The sequence below is a fragment of the Suncus etruscus genome, chromosome 1, assembly GCF_024139225.1.
Source record: "Suncus etruscus isolate mSunEtr1 chromosome 1, mSunEtr1.pri.cur, whole genome shotgun sequence".
Classification (NCBI taxonomy): domain Eukaryota; kingdom Metazoa; phylum Chordata; class Mammalia; order Eulipotyphla; family Soricidae; genus Suncus; species Suncus etruscus.
Genome location: NC_064848.1, coordinates 73,361,731 through 73,382,210, shown reverse-complemented (window position 1 = coordinate 73,382,210; position 20,480 = coordinate 73,361,731). Strand labels below are relative to the sequence as shown.

General features: G+C 35.6%; 2 protein-coding genes across 2 annotated transcripts in view; one reads left to right on the top strand and one right to left on the bottom strand.

Moving 5' to 3' along the window:
- The window catches only part of PALMD (palmdelphin), a 30,591-nt gene extending 28,800 nt beyond the window's left edge, over nt 1-1,791 (top strand). Inside the window, 1 exon segment of the mRNA XM_049773134.1 lies at nt 1,682-1,791. Coding sequence (XP_049629091.1) covers nt 1,682-1,791 — 110 coding nt within the window.
- Nucleotides 1-20,480, bottom strand: part of PLPPR1 (phospholipid phosphatase related 1) — a 257,000-nt gene that overhangs the window by 179,740 nt on the left and 56,780 nt on the right. The window lies entirely within an intron of this gene.

The following is a 20,480-nucleotide window of genomic DNA, read 5'->3' as shown; positions in this document are numbered from 1 at the left end:
GATTTGGGAATACCCCCTGAGCACCGCCGGGCAGGACACAACCACCCCAAAACCTAGAAAGAGCCCCCAATTGACTGATATATTATACAATCAAATTATTTATTCACATCTATATATTATATAATATGATTGTACTTATTTCATAAAAATCATTTATTGTATCCTATTAATAGAATAGGTATACATGGGTGAATCAACTGATTTAATCTAAGCACTTATTCATTGATCCAATGTTAATTCTTTAACAAATATTTGTTGAGTGTTTCTATCTAAATTATGAAAATACTATGGTGTACAGATATAAAAGGCCTTACCCTCAAGAGTTTAAAGCTTATGTTGTAATAGAAAAGATGGACAATTACTTAAAAAAGTTGAAAATGTGTTAAGTGGAGAGGAGGTTGGCATTTTCTAAATAGCTTTGGAGAGGTGGTGATATAATTCTCTTTCAAAAGAATACTTTTTTTTGGGAAATATTTTTAAATTAATTTTTATCCTAACTTTAAAAGAAAAAGGTTAAACAAGAAGAACTAATATTCTCTCTGATGTACCAACGTATAAGAGTTGTCTTTATTGGATTTGTGGATATACTAAAATTTTTCAACAGAATCTTTTTAGAATCAACTTCTAGGTAAAATGTTAGAGCATGCAGAAAATAAATAATATTTTCCCATAAAAGTTTAAAGTTATATATTAATATTACATATTAATATACAATGGTTCAATAAGTTTATTATTTACCAATTTATTTAATAAAATAGCTGTCATGGTGTAACCAGTAACTTATTTGGGTAATAGTTCTGCCTGATGCCTATTATCATTAGTTTTCCCTTTTTTTTGCCCTGTTGAATTACATGAAGATATTTTTAGCTCCTCATTAGTGTATCGACCACATCTCAGAGCTGGTTTGAGCACTGCAGCTGGACCATAAAGTTACATATGGCAACATAGACTGGTAAAAGAAAAAAAAAACAAATAGAACGTAAAGTAACACAGTGCAAAAAAGAAATTAAAAATGTCTCAAGCAAAATGCAAGCAGCAACATTATTTCCTATTATTTACTTTGTACATGATTATGCTATATTGCTTAAGTAATCAAAGCATGGGTTTGGTCATTGGCAAGGTCTGTTTTAAAATTCAATTTCTCTATTATTTAGTTATGTGACTTCTTCCTGTTGAATTGTTTTGCACCTATACGAAGAAGAAATAATAGTTCTAGACATAGGTTCTAACAGTGTTCCAATAGTGTAAATTGTGAGGATAAAATGATAAATAATCTGAAAAAGCATCTGGCTATTTTTTTTTTTTTTTTGGAGAGTAGGATGTGAGAGAAGGGAGGACAGGGGCCACACACAGCATTACTTCAGGGAGCACTTGTGGTATGTAGATGACCATATCTTAGGGAAATTTTTATAAAATAAATATTATAATAACTCAGATATTGTAATAAATGCCTATTAAGCCCTTCTCCAACCCCACCTTGACTAGATATGCCTCTTAAGACTTTCTCGGCCCAGCCTTCTTGATCTCCCTTGATCTGGTATTTCACCTTGAAGATCAACAGATCTATAGCCTGCTGCCATCAGCCAAAGACCCTCCTAAGAGGAGCTTGACATATTTGGACCTTATTTGGGAAAGGACAAGCTTGCCATCTGATTGTACATTGTGTTTAAACCTGGAATAGGGATAGGCCTAAGGTTCGTTGAACTTATAAAAGACACCTCCCTAGACTACCTGGGGCTTCCGGTTTCAGTCCACGTGGCTGTCCTCCGGAGCCCCAAAGCTTTGGAATAAGCCCGCTTTGCTTCTGCATTCTCTGAGGTATTTTTCTTGGTCTTTAATGAGGTAATGGGCTTTCCCAGATCCTGGGCTTCCCTTTGGGCTGTCCCGAACCTTGGGCCTCCCCAGGCCCTAGGCTTTTATGGTCCCCTTTTAACCTTGGGCCAATGGACTGTCTCGGACCTTTATTTGGGCCCTAGGCTTTCTCAGTCCTTTTAACACATATGCAGAGTGGGAAATCAAACCAGAATCAGCTGCTTGGTGCAAGAACCTTAACCTCTATACTCTAAATCCAGCTCATTCCAAGCTATTTAAAGTGCTCAGTGAATATAAATGTGAGCTACAATCACAACTAAATACACACAAAAGAGCAAAGAATGAACTGTGACTGCCTTCAAGTCTATCCAATATATTATCTAACTATATTGCCTTGAAATTTCTTAAATTCTGGCACTAAGATGTGTATTTCTAAATAAATATATATATGTTTCCAAATTATTATATTATTTTCAGTAGTTGAGAGCAATAAACAAAAATATTTAAAGATACTCTGAGATCTAAAGATAATGATATAACTCAAAAGAAAAGAAAGGAAGGTATTACAAATGGGCATATGAACAACCCACTAGATCTTATACTGGGCAGTTTACCCAATTATGAATATCTTGTTGATTAAATTAGATAAATCATGAGTATAATAATTATAGATGCCCTCATTATTTCTAGAAGTATTTCAAGCAAGATAGATTGATAGTTTGAGTAGTTGAGGACTGGAAGGAGGGAGACTTACACAGATGTGAGCAACTCAAATAACTGAGAAAAATGCAATCCTACATTTATTCACAAATACAAGTATGTGATTGGAAGGTAAAACCCAAGTCTTTCTTGCCCAGGTCCAGCCTTTAATCCACTTACTCTCATTAGTTTCCTTTTGCATGGAGATGAGGATGGTTTTGCATTGCAAAGCAGTCCCTGTCAGCACAAAGGAAATATTTTCAACTCCCTTTCCATCGCAACATGCTTAAAGTCAGACTTCTTATCCTGCCACCCCACAGGCTCCCAAATTAGTAAGATTCTTATATTATTAAACAACTATTTTTATAAATCTTACCCATTTTTAGATATTTTGCATGATTTTTTTATATCTATACTGACTCATGGGACTCATGGAAAGCAATGAGCCCCTTTGACCAACTGTGATAAAAGGAAGATGAATAATTTCAGCCATACATTGTTTCCACATCCATAACTCGTTCTCTTTTTACTGTAGTATCTGAGAAATAAATTACCACCATTCCCAGTGACTAGATCTAAGACAAAAGTGCTTATGGGTCATTAATGAAAGAAGCCACACAGGTTCAGTGGCCTCAAAGGGAGATGAACAGGATGGGTACTTTCTGGTGAGCCATATGTCATTTCATGGATTTGTATATTATGCTGCTTTTTTAAAAAATTAGAATTATTTTTGTTTACCTGTAAAATGTGTCAGAAATCAGTTAGTAAATCTTTCTTTTGATATTTAGACCATAAATGTCTATTGGGTGGTTTACCATAAGCTCACACATAGAACAGGAGATGAGTATAAACAGAGGTTGCAGGGCATTTTGGGACTTTAGAGACAATCTAATTTGACTTTCTCCAGCAAAATAACTTTCAAAACATTTTATGGGTGTCATTTTTGTTTGATGAATCTAAATTATGCTAAACTCTTAATATGGTTTTTGGCCCAAGACTTTTTGATGTTGGCCTTATTTCCTAGAAATAGCAATTTGGAGAAATAGAAAATTTGGAATTTCCTAGAAATAGCAATTTGGCCTAAGGTCAAAGAATTAGTAAAATCTACCTACAGAGCTTGCCCTATCTTAGGCATGCCAGGGATAGCCTTCAAGCATCATTCTTCCACAGGCAAAATGGAAATTGCCAAAGGCTTCTCTTTTATGGTTGAGACTACCTTTTTATTCTATAAAATTTTAAAACAGAGGACCAGATATTTAAATTAATATACCATACCACAAAACTACCTATTGACACAGATGAAATGGAAAACAGGACTTCTATTTGAATTTAGGGCCAGTTTAAAGTCACTTAACTTGAGTGGATTTTCCTGCATATTTTACAGAAACTCCTTGTGTCCTTGGGGTCACAGGGTTCTTCATTTCCCTTTCTAATTCTTTTTCTCTTATTTTCCTTTGCTTCTGCCTGTGTTTATTCCTCAAGTGTTGACAATCACTAAAGTTACTGATGTCAGTTTCAGAACATTCTTTTTCTTACTAAGGTCTGCTCAATTCCCACTAATATTACAAACCATTTGTAGATTTTAATGTTTGGTTGAAACTGTTTCTTAATCTCTGTATACCCAAGTACACAGTAGATAACGTTCTCTTCAGAATTTCACACAAATATGTAAATTGACAGAATCTAACACAAATGGCATCATTTCTTCCTTAGGATCCATTCTCTTCCATATCCAGCTCTCCTATTTGTTTCACCAGATACTCATAAGCCAGCCATGCCCAGGGCCTTGAAGCCTGGAAAGTTTTTATCTTCTTAAAAAGTTCCGATTTTGGGGGCTGGAGCCATAGCACAGTGGTAGGGTGTTTGCCTTGCATGCTGCTGATCCAGGACGGATATGGGTTAGATTCCCCGGCATCCCATATGATCCCGCAAGCCTGCCAGGAGCAACCTCTTAGTGCAGAGCCAGGAGTAACTGCTGAGTGTTGCAGGGTGTGACCCCAAAACAAAAACAAAAAGTTTCTTTTTATTTTATTTTATTTTATTTTTTTTGGTTTTTGGGTCACACCTGGTGGCGCTCAGGGGTTACTCCTGGTTCTATGCTCAGAAATCGCTCCTGGCAGGCACAGGGGACCATATGGGATGCCAGGATTCGAACCACCGTCTTTCTGCATGAAAGGCAAACACCTTACCTCCATGCTATCTCTCCAGCCCCAAGTTTCTTTTCTTTTCTTTTTTTATTCCAATTTCCTAGCTTTCCACTAAGTTATTCTAAAGACCTTGTAATCTGTCATAATTGATAAATTAGTTCATTCCTATTCTATTTGTAATGTATGCTGTACTTGGCCTTTAGAATATAAGCCAATTTCTTGTTTCAAGTCATTTACTAATTTTCTATAATTGACTGGGAAGAAAAAAGTATCTGCCACACTCTGTTCCCTGGTCAACTGGGATTGTTACAACCTGATTTTTTGGAAACAGTTTAGTCTCAATCCCCAACTACTTGTGGATACCCACACATGGCAAACTAGCTTAGGTTTTATGCTTTTACTTATGCTTGTCCTCTTACAAAAATATGTCCCCAAATCTACATCTTTCTGTCATCTTAGAGAATTACTAATCAGCTCAAAACACAGCTCACATGTCATCTCATCTCTTCTACCCACACACGCATCATTGGTAACTTCTGCTCCTAAAATACTTTTGTCACTTTTGTGCATCACAGCTCCTTGAACACTGCTTCTTTTCTCACAAAATAGTTATTGTCTATAAAGATGTCTATCTAGTCCCAGAGACAATAGTGCAAAACTTTCAGGGGCAAAAAAACAGAAATGCTGGAACTGGTAGAGCACATGCCTAACATAAAAATAGTTCTATCTCTGGCTTCTTCATCACTGCTTGATGAATCTACATAACCCTTGGATATCCTTGGATGTATAGCAGGTAGATCCAAGTTTTACCAGCTTAAAACACAACCCATCTATGTCAGGCTGAGCTCTGCTGCCAACTGTGAACTCTATTTTAAACATACATATAAGCATATATACGTATACATGAATCTATAGGAATTCATATTCATGTAACACATATACACATATATAGGCATATATGTAAATCATATAGATACAGATGCAAAATACAAACAAATATTAAATGTTATACCTATCCAGGTATAGGTATAGTGCAAACATTCAAATGTTCTATGTAGCCTCAAAGTTTACTTTGGCTTATTCAGACTACTTTGGGACATTGGTGATGGGAATGTTGCACTGGTGATGGGTGGTGTTCTTTACATGACTGAAACCCAAACACAATCATTTATGTAATAAAGTTGTTTAAAAAATGTTTACCTAAATATTACATATGGGGTCAGGAAGAGAGCACAAAGGGCTGCAGTGAATGATTTGTATGCTTGAGATCTTGATTTTGTCTCTGGCATCACTTGATCCTCTGAGAATTGCTGGGAATAATCCTGACCACTATTGGGTATGGCCCTGTCCTCTATAAAAAAAATCGCACATACATTTAATTGTCTGTATCTTGATCTTTCACACTCACTGTATTTATTTAAATGTTACCTACCCTTTTCTAATACATATTCAGTTGGACCATTTGCATATCTCTGCATGTTTCATTGCATGCAGGGATGTTACACAAGCCTATTCTAATGTTAATTGTGCTTATTCCAATCACACATACTCAGATGTACTTCAGTTGCATACTCATTCAGACACTGTCTTCTGCAACCTGCATATATTTTAACACTCTGTATACACACTAACTAAATTCATGGTAGTAAACAGGGTCACCTACCATCTGGCCACATGCTGTCTTAAGTATGATATTATTTAGAAAACTTCTCTTTACATGGCATTCTATCATATCTTGAATTTCTACTGATGCTGTTGGCATGTGGGTATGCCACTCCCTTACAGAAAGTGCCAACTTTGTATTACCTTTCTGGTAATTCAAGCATACCACTTTCATGAGAATTTTTTCAGTTTTGATGCATAAATACTATCATCTAAAAATACTATCAACATCTACATCAGAAAAAAATGTTTCAACCACAGCAAACCTTTCACTGGGTCTGAATATGTTGTAACCACATCTTCGGTCTTCACTGTCAACTGGTTGCATATCTATGAGATTCCATGCTCATTCATTTCCAGGAAGGTTTTGATTGGTTCTGCCTCATATTTTTACAATTTCCTTGACCACAATCAATAAGAGAGGTCTGTGCAGCGAAACTAGGTCAACATCCAAAGCAATGAGTATTGATTGAGCTCCTATTATGAACTCAACCTCCTCCAGCAGTGGCTCAGAAACACTCTGCTTGTCCCAAGTGATTCTTCCAATTTGCAAAGAAAGATGTTGGTGTTTGGAATCAGCCTAATACTAAATTGAGTCTTTGTTCCACTTCTTTTTGACTACGTGATCTTGAGAAAATCATTCATGTTTCAGAGGCACAATTTCCTCCTCTGAATAATGAGACTAACAAAATTTACTCTGCATCTTTTATGTGAAGGTGTTCTGCTTGGTACATACCACATGATTATTGAGTTATATTTTTAAAAAGATAATGTTAGAATCTAAACAATAAAAATGTTTCCCTACACTGAAGTAACCATGATACTAAGGAGGTAAGGTTGGGATTGAGAGGAAGGTTCTACATATATAGGCAAACCTATTTTTATTTATTTCTTTATTTTAATTTTTTTTTATTTTTAGCCCAAACCCGGTGATACTCAGGGGTTACTCCTGGCTATGCGCTCAGAAATCGGTCCTGGCTTTGGGGACCATATGGGATGCTGGGGGAATAGAACTATGGTCCATCCTAAGTCAGTGCGTGCAAGGCAAATGCCCTACCACTTGCACCACTGCTCTGGCCCCTAGGCAAACCTATTTTTAAAAATAAAAGATAAACTAGGTACCTTTACGGCAGTATTTGGAAAAACGTTCAAAAGTTTAGAAGTCAAAAACATCTATTCTGAGTTTATCCAACAGTTAACCACCCACCCACCCAAAGGACTTACAGTAGTGGGGAATGTATAGATGTACAACAATCTCAAGTATTGCTCAAATAAAATCATAAAACCTTAAAAAAAGAATCATATGGAAAGGCTAGTTCTATTGATTGAAGTATATGATGATAAAGAAAAAGTGATTATTGACCTCAGTAAAGGAAACCTGAGTAGGAAATTCTAAGACAGAAAACTGCAAGGCTGAAAAAAGAAATGGAACACTGTATAAGCACAGTTTATATGATCATCATTCATATATCAAACTCTGGGTCAGAAAGGTTACAAGGCCATTGGCAGCATAGACAAGAAGCACTTGCAATCTGACACTAAATCTCAAAAGAGAAAGTAGAGGCTCTGTGACAGTTCTTCCTTTATTAGATATTGTCTTTGGAACAAAGGTAGATTGGAGTCTACGAAAGCTGAAAAACTATTGAGACAAAAAACATGGGATGAGGATTATAAAGGAGTACTTGCTAGAAGAGGGGGCTTCACATTTCTACGACATTTATGTGGCAGGGTAGTGTCAACTGACTAACAAGTTTACCAGGATATAAACTATCACTCCTTATTGTGGAGTGCTCAATGATGTCTGACATGATATATGGCTCATGTAAAGCTTTCTAGTGAGATGCTACTTAGGATTAATCCAACAATTATGGAATCTTACCTGCTCTGCTTTAGATGTTCAAGATATAAGATTAAATTCATAAACCTTACCCATGGGGAATCAAAAACATATTGATATAATATAAAGGACTATAAAACAAAGAAATGAATGTCCAGTTCTGCATAGATAGCTAAGGGAATGTTCTAGAGAACTTCTTAATGTGCTTGTGTGAGTACCCAGAAAGAAGATGGATAAAATGGGATCTTTTAGGCAGAATAATAGCAAGTGCAAAGGTGCAATATCCAAGATAATAGTGGACAAGGGTAGGCAATGGAGGGAGGCCAGAAGAAAATAAATCACAATTAACTCGGAATGTCTTTATAGGCTATTCAGTCTAAATATGTAGGTTTTTGAGTGACAAGAAAACTTGAGTTTATACATCTTTTAAGAACTTCACTATGGCTACAGTGTGAATGATACTTAAAGGAAAAGAAGATAAGATGTGGAAAATCTGTTAAAATATTCTGGTTAAATTTAAATTAAAAAGATGGTCAACCACAGAGTACAAGGAAGGGGAAATGAGTCAGAGATTCCTAATCAAGGACACAGTTCCTCCAAAGCCTAAAGATAAGGCCTCAGTTTATCTTTTCCCCAGAGCCTAATCTTATTTTATATATTGCAGATAAGACATATGCTCAGGAGACCAGGAGATTTTTGTTCATTCTGGAACCCACTGGTTTGTAACACACCTTTTTTATTTAAAAACAAAACAAAAATTCTTCCTTGTTCTCTGTAAAATCTTCTTTAAGTATTAAAACAAAGTGATTACTTTATTTGGAGAGGGTGGGTCACACACAGTGGCACTCAGAGGTTATTCCTGGATCTGCGCACAGAAAACACTCCTGGCAGACTAAGGAGATCATATGAGATGCCAGGAATTGAACCCAGGTTCATCATGGGTCGACTGGCTTTGTGCAAGGCAAACACCCTATTGCTGTGTTAATACTCCAGCCCCAAAGTGATTACTCTTGTGGACTAGTCCACCACCTTCCAACCTGCCATGCTGTTGGAAATAAAGCTCTTCCTTGAACTGTCACAGGGGCCTCTTCTTTAATTAGCCCATATGCCACAGTGGAACAGATCTGTTTGATTATAGTGCAATGGAAATGAAAAGATACATTCTAGAGGTCAAGTAAAAAATGGCAGGATTTAGTGGTCACTTAAAGAATTAATGATAGGGGAGAGGAAGATAAAAATATATACTATCACAATTTCAGATAATCTGCATTAAGTCAAATTTATGACACGTCAACAGAGCCATCCTTTTGTGAGATATCAAGGAACACCTGCAAATATTCACAGATTCTTGATCAGTAATGCAGTCTGGAGTCTTGTTGGATGGAAAAGGGAGGTTTGAAAAGCAGCAGAGCTAACCTAATGAAATGGAGATTTTGACAATCTCCTTTTCATTAGCAAAGAAGATGAAAATGGCTCCATAGTGATACATTTACATGTCACTTACTTGATGAATGAAATTTTTTAAAGTTAAGGCAGAAGCAGCTGGGGTAGAATGCAAAATTGGTTTGTGGCCATATTTTTCGAGATGTATGAAAACAGACAGATTAATTATTTAACTTTGAGTAAACATAAGGGTGACATACTAAAATCTCAAAGCTCTATTCTGGCTGCCATGACAAAAACTTAAAAATGTCAGGGTAACATACTAAGAGGGTACTCAAAAGGAAAAGAATAAATGAATTGATGGGTTTCTGTAAAAAGAAAAAATTTAACATGAGCTTTCAAGGTTCTTCAGTGGTTACATTTTTTTTCTCTATTTTCCTTGTGGGTTTGGTGATGGCATTCATACTGAGTATTGATAAGTATTGCTCAGTATTAACATAAAAAGAATTTGTAGTCGTTTTTACTAGGTTTTTATGCTTAATGCAGTTATGTTTGGCAGTAATAACATTCTATAATTTGGAGAAATGGACATATCTCAAAACTGTCCCTTTCTTGTCCTCTGTGATGATCAGGTAGCACTGCTACTTAAGAGAAATATCCCAAATTATCTAAACAGTTTATCTCCTAGGGATAGTGAAGTAGGGAAAGTGAAGAAGAAAGAGAAAATCAAGAAAAGAAAGTGGGAAACAAAAGAAGATATAATAAAGGAAAGAAAACAGAATAGAGGTGAGGGCTGGAACATGTGAGTCAGGGGTAGAATGACTGCCTTGTTTATGAGACTTCAAATTTAATCCCCAGGCAACTCCACATCACCAAGTATGGTTAGGAGTCTCTGGTGCCACAGCAAAATGTGGCATCACAAACAAGTGGCTCCTTGGTGTACTGTATCCAAGTGTACAAGAACTCAACCAAGTATATGAACCCAGTACTGCAATAAGTGAGAAAAAAAGAAAAGTTAAAAGACAGGAAGGGAGGGTGGAGTAGTGGCACAAGCGGTAAGACATATTTGCCTTGCACGTGCTAACCTAGGATGGACTGCGGTTCGATCCCCCAGTGTCCCATATGGTCCCTCAAGCCAGGAGTGATTTCTGAACGCATAGCTAGGAGTAACCCATAAGCATCACCAGGTGTGGTCCAAAAAAGCAAAAAATAAATTAATTAATTAAATTTAAAAAAGACAGGAAGAAAGGAGGTAGAAAAAATGGAAAAGAAGATGAGAAAGAGAAGGTTGGAAATTAGGGAATGTAGAAAAGATTGTAGGAAGTAAGAGTAAGAAGCCTTGGGTCAGGGAGATGGTTCGTACTAACTTCAAGGTAATCAAGTAGATGAAATGATAACTTTATCTCATTTTCAAACTGCTATAGAGGCTGGGATTTTATATATATGCATATTTATATACATATATATATATAAGAAGATGTTGTTGGTTTGACAAGTCAAAAGTTTTCAAACAATTAGCACTATTGAAAAATATAATAAACTGACATGTCATAAGCTACCCATGACTAATAAACTCAAGAAGTTATTCAAACAGAAGTCAGAATTAGTACCACTAGTAACACTAGCATTGTATACAGTCAATACCAGGAACCACTTACACTCACCACTCCCCATACTTATGACTAATATCTAAGCATCAGAGATTCATGAGTAAGCCCTGAGCACAGCTAGGCATCACCCAAAAATAAATAAATAAATAATAAATGAATTAATTAAATGATCCAATCAAGACTCAGGGATATTGAAAGAACTTCTGTCTGTATAGAGATTTGTCCAGTTGATCTCATAATCCTGTGTACATGTATTTATGATAAGTTCCTTAACTAGCTCAACCAAAAGTGAAAAATAGGAGAAAATAAGACAAAGAGGTCAACTCAAAGGATGAAAAGAGAAAATAAATTCATTCTTACATGCATGCATTTTTTAATTCACAAATATTTGTTTGTAGCTGAATGGAGAAAAAAATGACGAAAAATACTTCCTGTACTCATGGAATTTGGCACATTAGTGAGAACAAATATTAATTAAATAGTTCCTTTATTGAATGCAGTTATAAAAACACATAATTGCTCTACTAGAAAAAAAATTTTTTTGGTTTTTCGCCCACACCCAGTGGCACTCATGCACTCAGAAATCGCTCTGGCTTGGGAGACCATATAGGACGCCAGGGGGATGAAATCGCGGTCCATCCTAGGCTAGCGAGCGTGCAAGGCAAACGCCTTATGGGTAGCGCCACAGCTCCGGCCCCTACTAGAAATATTTTTAAGGAAAATTGAAAAAGGGAGTTTGACTAAGCAAGTGGCTAAATGTCTTAAACAGCATACATTGCCACAACAAAAGGCCATAGACTAAGTAGCCTAAACAGTAGATTATCTTTTACGTTTCTGCAATTGGCTGTCTAGGATCTAAGTATCAGTCTATTTAGTTGTAGTAAAAGTCCTCTTCCTGGTCACAAATATCTATCTTTTGACTGTGATAGAACACAGAGTGAGCTCTTATTTCTTCCTTTTATTTTTTATTTTTTTGGAGTGGATAGAGGCTTCCCTCTGGCAATTTCCAGACAACCAAAGAGTGACGCAATGCAAGGACATGTAGATGCTGTGCTAATCAGAAACTGTATTTCTAAGCCTTACCCAGGTTATCCCAGTGATGCTTAGAGAGCCTTCAGTGCAATACTATTTGATAAAGGTTCAAACAACTTATTTCTTCTTTCTCAAGCCCAATACATTTATATTGAGAATTTATTGTACATAAAGTACCAACTAGGGACTAAAACTATTGCAAGGATAATAAGCATGATAGATAAAATTCCTAGTAGTCATCATGGGACTTGGAGGTCAACATATGTTACGTGTCTGTCACTTATGATTAGGTTATTAGAAATGATAGATTCATGCCATTTTGCCATAGAAGAAAAGTCCCTTCGGGTGTAAATATTAACCAACTGGAATTACTATAAGATGTCAAAATATTTGTTTCATTATTTACTAACATCCAGCAATAATCTAGCAAGGGAATTGGAGCAGCTCTTTTTTTATAATAATATTCCCTATAAAGTTGATTTTATTTCATTATAAAGAAAATCTAGAGAGGAAACAATAAAAGGGTAAAAATGTTTAAAATGTTTGATTACTATAAAATTAATGACAACAGAAATATCATTGGAAATATTTCCCATATAATCCTTGCTATAATTTCCTTAAAGTATTTTTTAGGTCCAGAGAGATAGCACAGAAAGAAAAGCATATGTTTAGCACAATGTCAACACTGGTTCAATCCTGGCATCACCTGGTCCCTGAGCACTACTTAATATGTGGTCCTGAAAGCCCCACAGCACTGCTGTAATTTTTTACACCACAAGAACCATGCAGCAACCAGATCCTCAAATCCTCACATTGAACCACAAGCTTCCTTGGTGAATAATCACAGAACAGTGCCTCTAGGCATCTGAGCACTGTTTTGCAGACTTCCCTACATATATCAACAAAAAAGTACTTTACGGGGCCGGGAAGGTGGCGCTAGAGGTAAGGTGTCTGCCTTACAAGCGCTAGCCAAGGAACGGACCACGGTTCGATCCCCCGGCGTCCCATATGGTCCCCCCAAGCCAGGGGCGATTTCTGAGCACATAGCCAGGAGTAACCTCTGAGTGTCAAACGGGTGTGGCCCCAAAACCAAAAAAAAAAAAAAAAAAGTACTTTACAAAGTAAGAGCAGTCCAAATGTCTTTATGTTCATAGCAAATTCAACAATGGAAAAATTTATTGTAAATTATGTAAGATGCCCCATATAGTGCAAAAATTAGCTGTTTGTTTAATATCATAGAACAAAATGCTCGCTTATAAAATAAAAAAAGAAAGGGTGATATACTTGCTGTGAATTAAACTATTTTCATTTTTATTTATCTTCTTGATCATTTAATTTGTCTATCATGTCTGCCAAATGAGAGCGGACAATAATTCAGGAAACACATTGCTGACCCACAAACTTAACTCCTTTAATTCATTTTATATATGGTATTATAGGAGTGATTTCTGAATGTTCATGTCTATCTATAAGCTCTCGGTTCTTTCCAAGGTGACATGGATTGCAAGATTGCAGGAAAGAGGAGGTCAGAATTTTCTAATCTCATTCTAAACTATTAGTTAAGTGTCCTCTTCAAGTCTTCCATTAAAAAAAAAAAAGCCAATACCGTGTTTACTCATCACTGTTAACAAAAACATCAGCCATGAGTGGTTTAGTCCTGGCATTTCAGTAAAACAGAGATGAATCAGATATTTGTTATTGATGAGTCAAACATCAGATTAAAGGAATGACAAGTTATTTCATAACGCAGGAGAACCTTTGCTTCAGGGAAAAAATAACCAGACAATTTTGATACAAATTGTTGCTCTTATTTCCAGAATAGCCAATGTTTTGGAAAGTTGAATGTGTTTATTTTTCCTTTCCCACATCCCAGATGACTTAGAAAGAATTTTTTTTACATAACATGCACTAGCACTTCACTTAATGTAAATGTGATATTCTATTTATTATATCACATTTTCTGAGAATAAAGAACAAATAAATTCAACTTAGTCTGCTTATTTTGGAAGAGCACTGAAGTGAAACCTACTGTAACAAGCTAGAGAAAACACCATGAAACCTGGAGTAAATCAAATGTTTATCCAAGATTTGCAAACGTTTCCTCTAATAGAAATGGATATGACTTTTTAATCATATTTTCCCCTTGTTTCTGTGATAACTGTCTCCCAATTACATAGGCTTAGATTGGTAGTATAAAAGTAAAGACAAGGATGATAAAAAGAACTAGCAAAATTAGCCAACATAAAGAACAAGCATATAAAGCACATCCAATTAAAAATTCATGTTGTCAAATGAAGAAGATATCAGTAAAACTTAACCTACTGTATTTTATTATATTATTTGTAGTGTGAGTAAAAGTAATTTATCTTGAAAAGTTATTTGACTTGAGTAAAGCTTGTTGCTCATGAGATAATATTTATATTTGAGACAAAAACTATAAACATTCTGGCTAAAGACTTTTGTGTGCTGCAAGTTATTCAAAAGAAGTATGGGACAGGCTTGTAGATTTGTGGCTATCACCAAAAGGTCTGAGGACTATCAAAACATTTCCTTCCTGCTCTGTGACTCATGCCTCTTAGAACAGCAACATTCCCTAGGTCAGAGCTAAAGGTTTCTATGACTGGCAATATAGCTGACATGATGTTACACTGCTAAGATCACCTTTAAAGAAAAGAAATATTGCCTGAAAGATCTGCAGACCGCCTCTAGATGTACCAGATGTCCATCCTCAGGGAGTACCCCATATATGGCTATTAGGAAAGATGGTGCATGTTGACCAATCATAAAACTTAATATAAAATAACGTCCAGAGTTCTCTGTGGAATTTGCTAACATTTTAGCAAATGTATAACTTTAACTTCTTGTTCTGCCAACTGGAAGAGGAGAGATATTTGGAACATTTCAGTTCCCAACAGTAACTAAACTTGTAGATGGAAGTGAAAGACTGTGCCATCAGCAGACATCAGCCCTGAGTCAAAAACCTAGTCTTATTATTTTAGGTTGACAGCAACTGACTGCTATGTGCCCTTCCCATGCAGACAGTCTAAAATAGGTCAAAAATATAGTCCCAATCCAAATGTAAGTACCACAACACAGCTCTTTTCACAAGCAAGTCTTGAGTATGATCATGGAGGTTAAGGGGGCAGGACTGAGTTCTGTCTCTAGACTGTTCCTTCCCCAATCCCCTAAAGATCCTTCTCCCTACCTTCACTCCACAATCCATCCCTCCCATCACATTGTCCTCTTATCAATACTGTGTTAGTTCACTTTTTTTTCCTCAATGCTTTCCCGTTATTCATTAAGGCCATATCAATAAAGAACTAAACATAGAACCACAGCACCACTACTAAGAAAGCAAACAAGCAAACAAAAAAACCCTAACAGGTATATAACAGCCAAATTTTGAAAGCAAGTCTAATAAAAATAAGATGAAATTCCTTAAAGAGTAGGTTAAACTTCCAGAGAAAAAACATTTCGAGAAACACAGAATTGAAAAGCATCCCAAAAATTTTAGAAGAGCCATCATAGTCAAAATGAGGAATCTCAAATAAACACAGAAAAGCAGGTTCCGAATATTTAAAACAAAAATGGCTACAAAAGCACAAGTTTTCAGCAAAGAAAGACTTTTTCAAACAAAAGTTAGTAGAGTTTTCTAGAACCAGACCTGATTTTCAAGCAGTATTAAAAGTTGTTTTTGTTTGTTTGTTTGTTGGTTTTGTTTTTGTTTTTCGGGCCAGACCAGTTTGATGCTCAAGGGTTACTCCTGGCTAAGCGCTCAGAAATTGCCCCTGGCTTGGGGGGACCATATGGGACGCTGGGAGATCGAACCGCGGTTGCAATCTTTCCTTGGCTAGCGCTTGCAAGGCAGACACCTTACCTCGAGCGCCACCTCGCCGGCCCCTAAAAGTTATTTTTATATTAAAAGAAGACACTAAAGAAAACAAAAACTTAAATAAGGTGATAAACTATACTATATAATCAGAAACATAATAAACAGTAAAATGAGATAAAGATAAACTTAAAAAGGGAAGGAAAAGACAGAATCTATTGCATTGATTAGTGATGAGATCATAATAATACACACAAGACTGCCTTAGGTATGAAAAGCTTGGAACAATCCTCATGGCAACTACAAAACAAAATCAGAAGCAAAGAAATGTAGAGACATTTATTCATTTAATCCTCATGGTAAGTACAAAACACAAATGCAGAATCAGAGACATTTAGAGGAAAAATAAAAGAAACAAGAGACTCAACAGAAAAAAAAAATCACTCAAATTAAAAAGAAGACAGAAACAAATGAGAAAAAGAAGCACCAGAAATAGAAAACAATCAGAAATAAAAAATATAGAAAGGCAGCGATCAAGTCCGATATACTATTCTTCACCTAAAATGTGAATAGACTGAACATACCAATTAGATAAACAGTTAGATGTATAGAAGGTACATCTATCTATACTAACTATTCAAGAGCATAAAAAGGCAGATATAAAGGCATCTAGACATAAAAAAAAAACAACAGAAGTGATTCCAAGTCAATAATATAAACTGCTGAGTAAAGCTTCTCCTTTATGTAATAAAATATACTTAAAGTAAAAAAAATTAACAAGAAACTATATTATACTATACTCTATAAAGGTCTAGGATCCCATTTCTCAAGATGTAAACGCCATGAATATAGGCAACCAACACAGGAGCACTCAAATATACTAAACAATTATTAACATACCTCAACACAATAATTTGAAGCAACACAATAACTATAGGGGATCTTTACATACCACATAAAAGAAGAGAAATTTCAGCCAGACATAATTTTAACAAGAAAGCCTGGCAATAACTAACCAATGAGATGAACATATTTATATATATATATATTATATGTATATTGTATATTATATGTATGTTCTATGTATATTTACAAACATATATGTCACATATGTATGAAATTTTATTTTCCTAAAATACTGATTCTTCTCAAGTGCATATGAAATATCAAAGATCATTTGTTAGACACAAAATAAGTAAAAAATAGGTGAATATTAAAATTATATCAACCACCGTTGTTGTAACTATAATGAAATGAAGCTAGAGACTCAGAAACAAAAGGAAAATGGGAAAACCACAACTATCTGAACACTAAATGACATGTCTCTGAATAACCAAAAAATCAAAGAATAAAGTTCAAAAAATAACCACAGAACAAGAAAAACAAGATGGATCTTATGTAATTTACCAAAAGAGTTACTGAGTGAAAACTAAATAATTCTAAGCAGGTCCAAATAAATGAAAAAGAAATTCTCAAAGAAACAATCAAACCTTATATTTAAAGGAACTAGGAAAAGAATACTAAATAGTACTAAAAGTCAGCAAGAGAAAGTAAATAATAAAAATTGGAGCAGAAATAGAAACCAAGATGATATCAAATATAAGTAAATCCCAAAATGAACCCTTTGAAATAATTTCAATAAAATTCTGGCTAGGGTCTCCAAGAAAAAGAGAAAAAAAATGGTTAAAAGAATCAGAGAATAGCAAAAAAAAAAAAAAATACTAGAATAGATGACAAATATCTACTGGCTGCGGCTGCAAATGTGTGCCAGGTAAGTATTTGGTGTCTTTTAAATGTAGGTGCAGCATGAGCAAAAAGAGAATATGAAATTCTCACAACTTTATACATTTAAGGATGCCTGTTGATTAATTAGTTATGTAAAATACCCCAATCTTTGATCTTCTAGTATCTATTGTATACTAATATCTCTTTTAACTTAAACAAGGCTAGCCCAGGTGGTTGAGAAAGCACTATTTTAGTAACTAAATGCCCAGCCTCTGAGAACAATGCTGGCTGCCCAGGTGACCCAAAGCTTGGGCAGTCCTTGTATGTTTGTTTGACTCCTTATATGTTTGCCTGCTAATCTGTTTGTCTCATTCTTTCTGTCAACCTCAGCTGGATAGAGGTGGAAGATGTTGATCTGATTGGCTTTAGACAGCATCACAGAACCTTCAAAGACTAAACCAGGAAAAAAAAAAAAAAAGAAATGCTGGCACATGTACAGGCTACAAAACAGTAATCAAAAGCCTCCATATAAACAAAAGCCCAAGGCCATATGGTTTCATGAGTAAATTCTACAAAACTTCCAAGGAGGAAAGGATATCCATACTGCTAAAACTCTTCCAAAAATTTAAAGGTGGGAATTGACCTACACAAATTTTATGGGAACAATATCATCTGGTCTCCAAATTTAAAGGAAGAGAGAGAATGGCATGATGAAACAAAACTTAAGATTTATATCTTTGATGAACATAGATGCAAAAATCATCAACAGAATCTTGGCAAATTAAATACAATGATATATCAAGAGCATTAGTTACTGTGGTTAAATAGGATTTATTTCATAAAAAAATTCACCATTCATTCCAGGGATGCAAGATGGTTCTTTACATTCAAATCAATTAATATAATATGCCATATCAAAAAAGCAAGGTAAAATATAGTATCATACTAATACATAAGGAAAAAAGAATATCAAGTACTCATTTTTAATAAAAAAGAACACTAAATAAATTGGACATAAAAGAACATGCCTTAATATAATAAAGACAATATATGCCAAACACACAACTTACATCATACAAAGTAGTGAAATACTGAAAGACTTCCTAACATCTAGTACAAAGTACAACAGATATTTACTCTTACTACTACTCTTCAACAGAGTATTGGAAGTTCCAGGCAAAGCAATTAGACAAGAAAAGAGATAGAGAAAAGAATCTCAAATCAAAAAGAAGTAGAACTATCACTATAGGTGGTATAAATATAATTTTTAAATCAAAAGATTTACAAAGTTATTCATAGTTAGGCTATAGACATACAATATTCCAGCACCAATCTTACTACCAGTGTCAACTTCCCTCCATCACTGTTCTCAGGTTTCCTCCCCTATCTCTCTTTTGTTGGGCTCCACATGCCACAATCCAACCCCGAAAAAAATGGATAGGTCAGGAGGAGCATAGCCACAAAGAACCAATAATCCAAGCTAGGCATTAGGGTGAAAAATGTAGGATCGGAAGGTTTTCAACCTTGTGGTGGTCAGTACACCAGCACCAATAGCTTTTATTACCATACAGTCCACCCAGAGGCCCGCAGAAGGTCCAATAGCAAAGTACCTATATCTAAATAATGCACTGTAGGTGGGCTTTTACATTTCAAGATCCTTGGGTGAAGAGCAGAAGGAGTCAAAGTCTTTGTATTGGAATAGAATAATGTGTGACTTAACACTCTCTCTCGGCCTGCCATCTTGACAGACACCCTTTTAAATTTGGTTGTTAATAACCTTTATGGAAAGCGATATGGAGATTCCTTCACAAACTGGAAATTGAGCTTCCATACGATCCAGCTATACCACTCCTGGGAATATACCCAAGGAACACAAAAATACAATACAAAAATCCCTTCCTTACTCCTATATTCATTGCAGCGCTATTTACAATAGCCAGACTCTGGAAACAACCAAGATGCCCTTCAACAGATGAGTGGCTGTAGAAACTGTGGTATATATACACAATGGAATACTATGCAGCCATCAGGAGAGATGAAGTCATGAAATTTTCCTATACATGGATGTACACGGAATCTATTATGCTGAGTGAAGTAAGTCAGAGGGAGAGAGAAAGACGCAGAATGGTTTCACTCATCTATGGGCTTTAAGAAAAATGAAGGACATTTTTAACAGTATCTCAGAGACAAGAGAGATGATGGCTGGTAGGTGCAGCTCAGGACATGAAGCTCATCACATAGAGTGATGAGTGCAGTTGCAGAGATGACTACACTGAAAACTATCATAACAATGTGAATGAATGAGGGAAGTAGAAAGCCTGTCTCGAGTACAGGTGTAGGGGGGTGGGGAGGAGGGAGATCTGGGAAATTGGTGGTGGGAATGTTGCACTGGTGAAGGGGGGTGTTCTTTACATGACTGTAATCATACAACTATAATCATGCTTGTAATCACGGTGTTTAAATAAAGATATAAAAAAAATTTGGTTGTTAAAGTCTGGGTCTCATGATTTCAGTCTTGTTGACTCTGTGGTTTGAATATTTAGCTTTGTCTTTCCTTACACTTCTTGATGTACTTGAATTCCATTGACATTCACCCTCTATTATTATTTCATATTTGTCTATGCCCTATTCTCCATTCTATTTATTTTCTTCTACTCTCTGTATTCTGGGGCCAAAGGTGACTTAAGCATCTCCCTTTTAAGCCATTCCCTCAAACCATTATTCTAGATACCGCATAAAAGCGA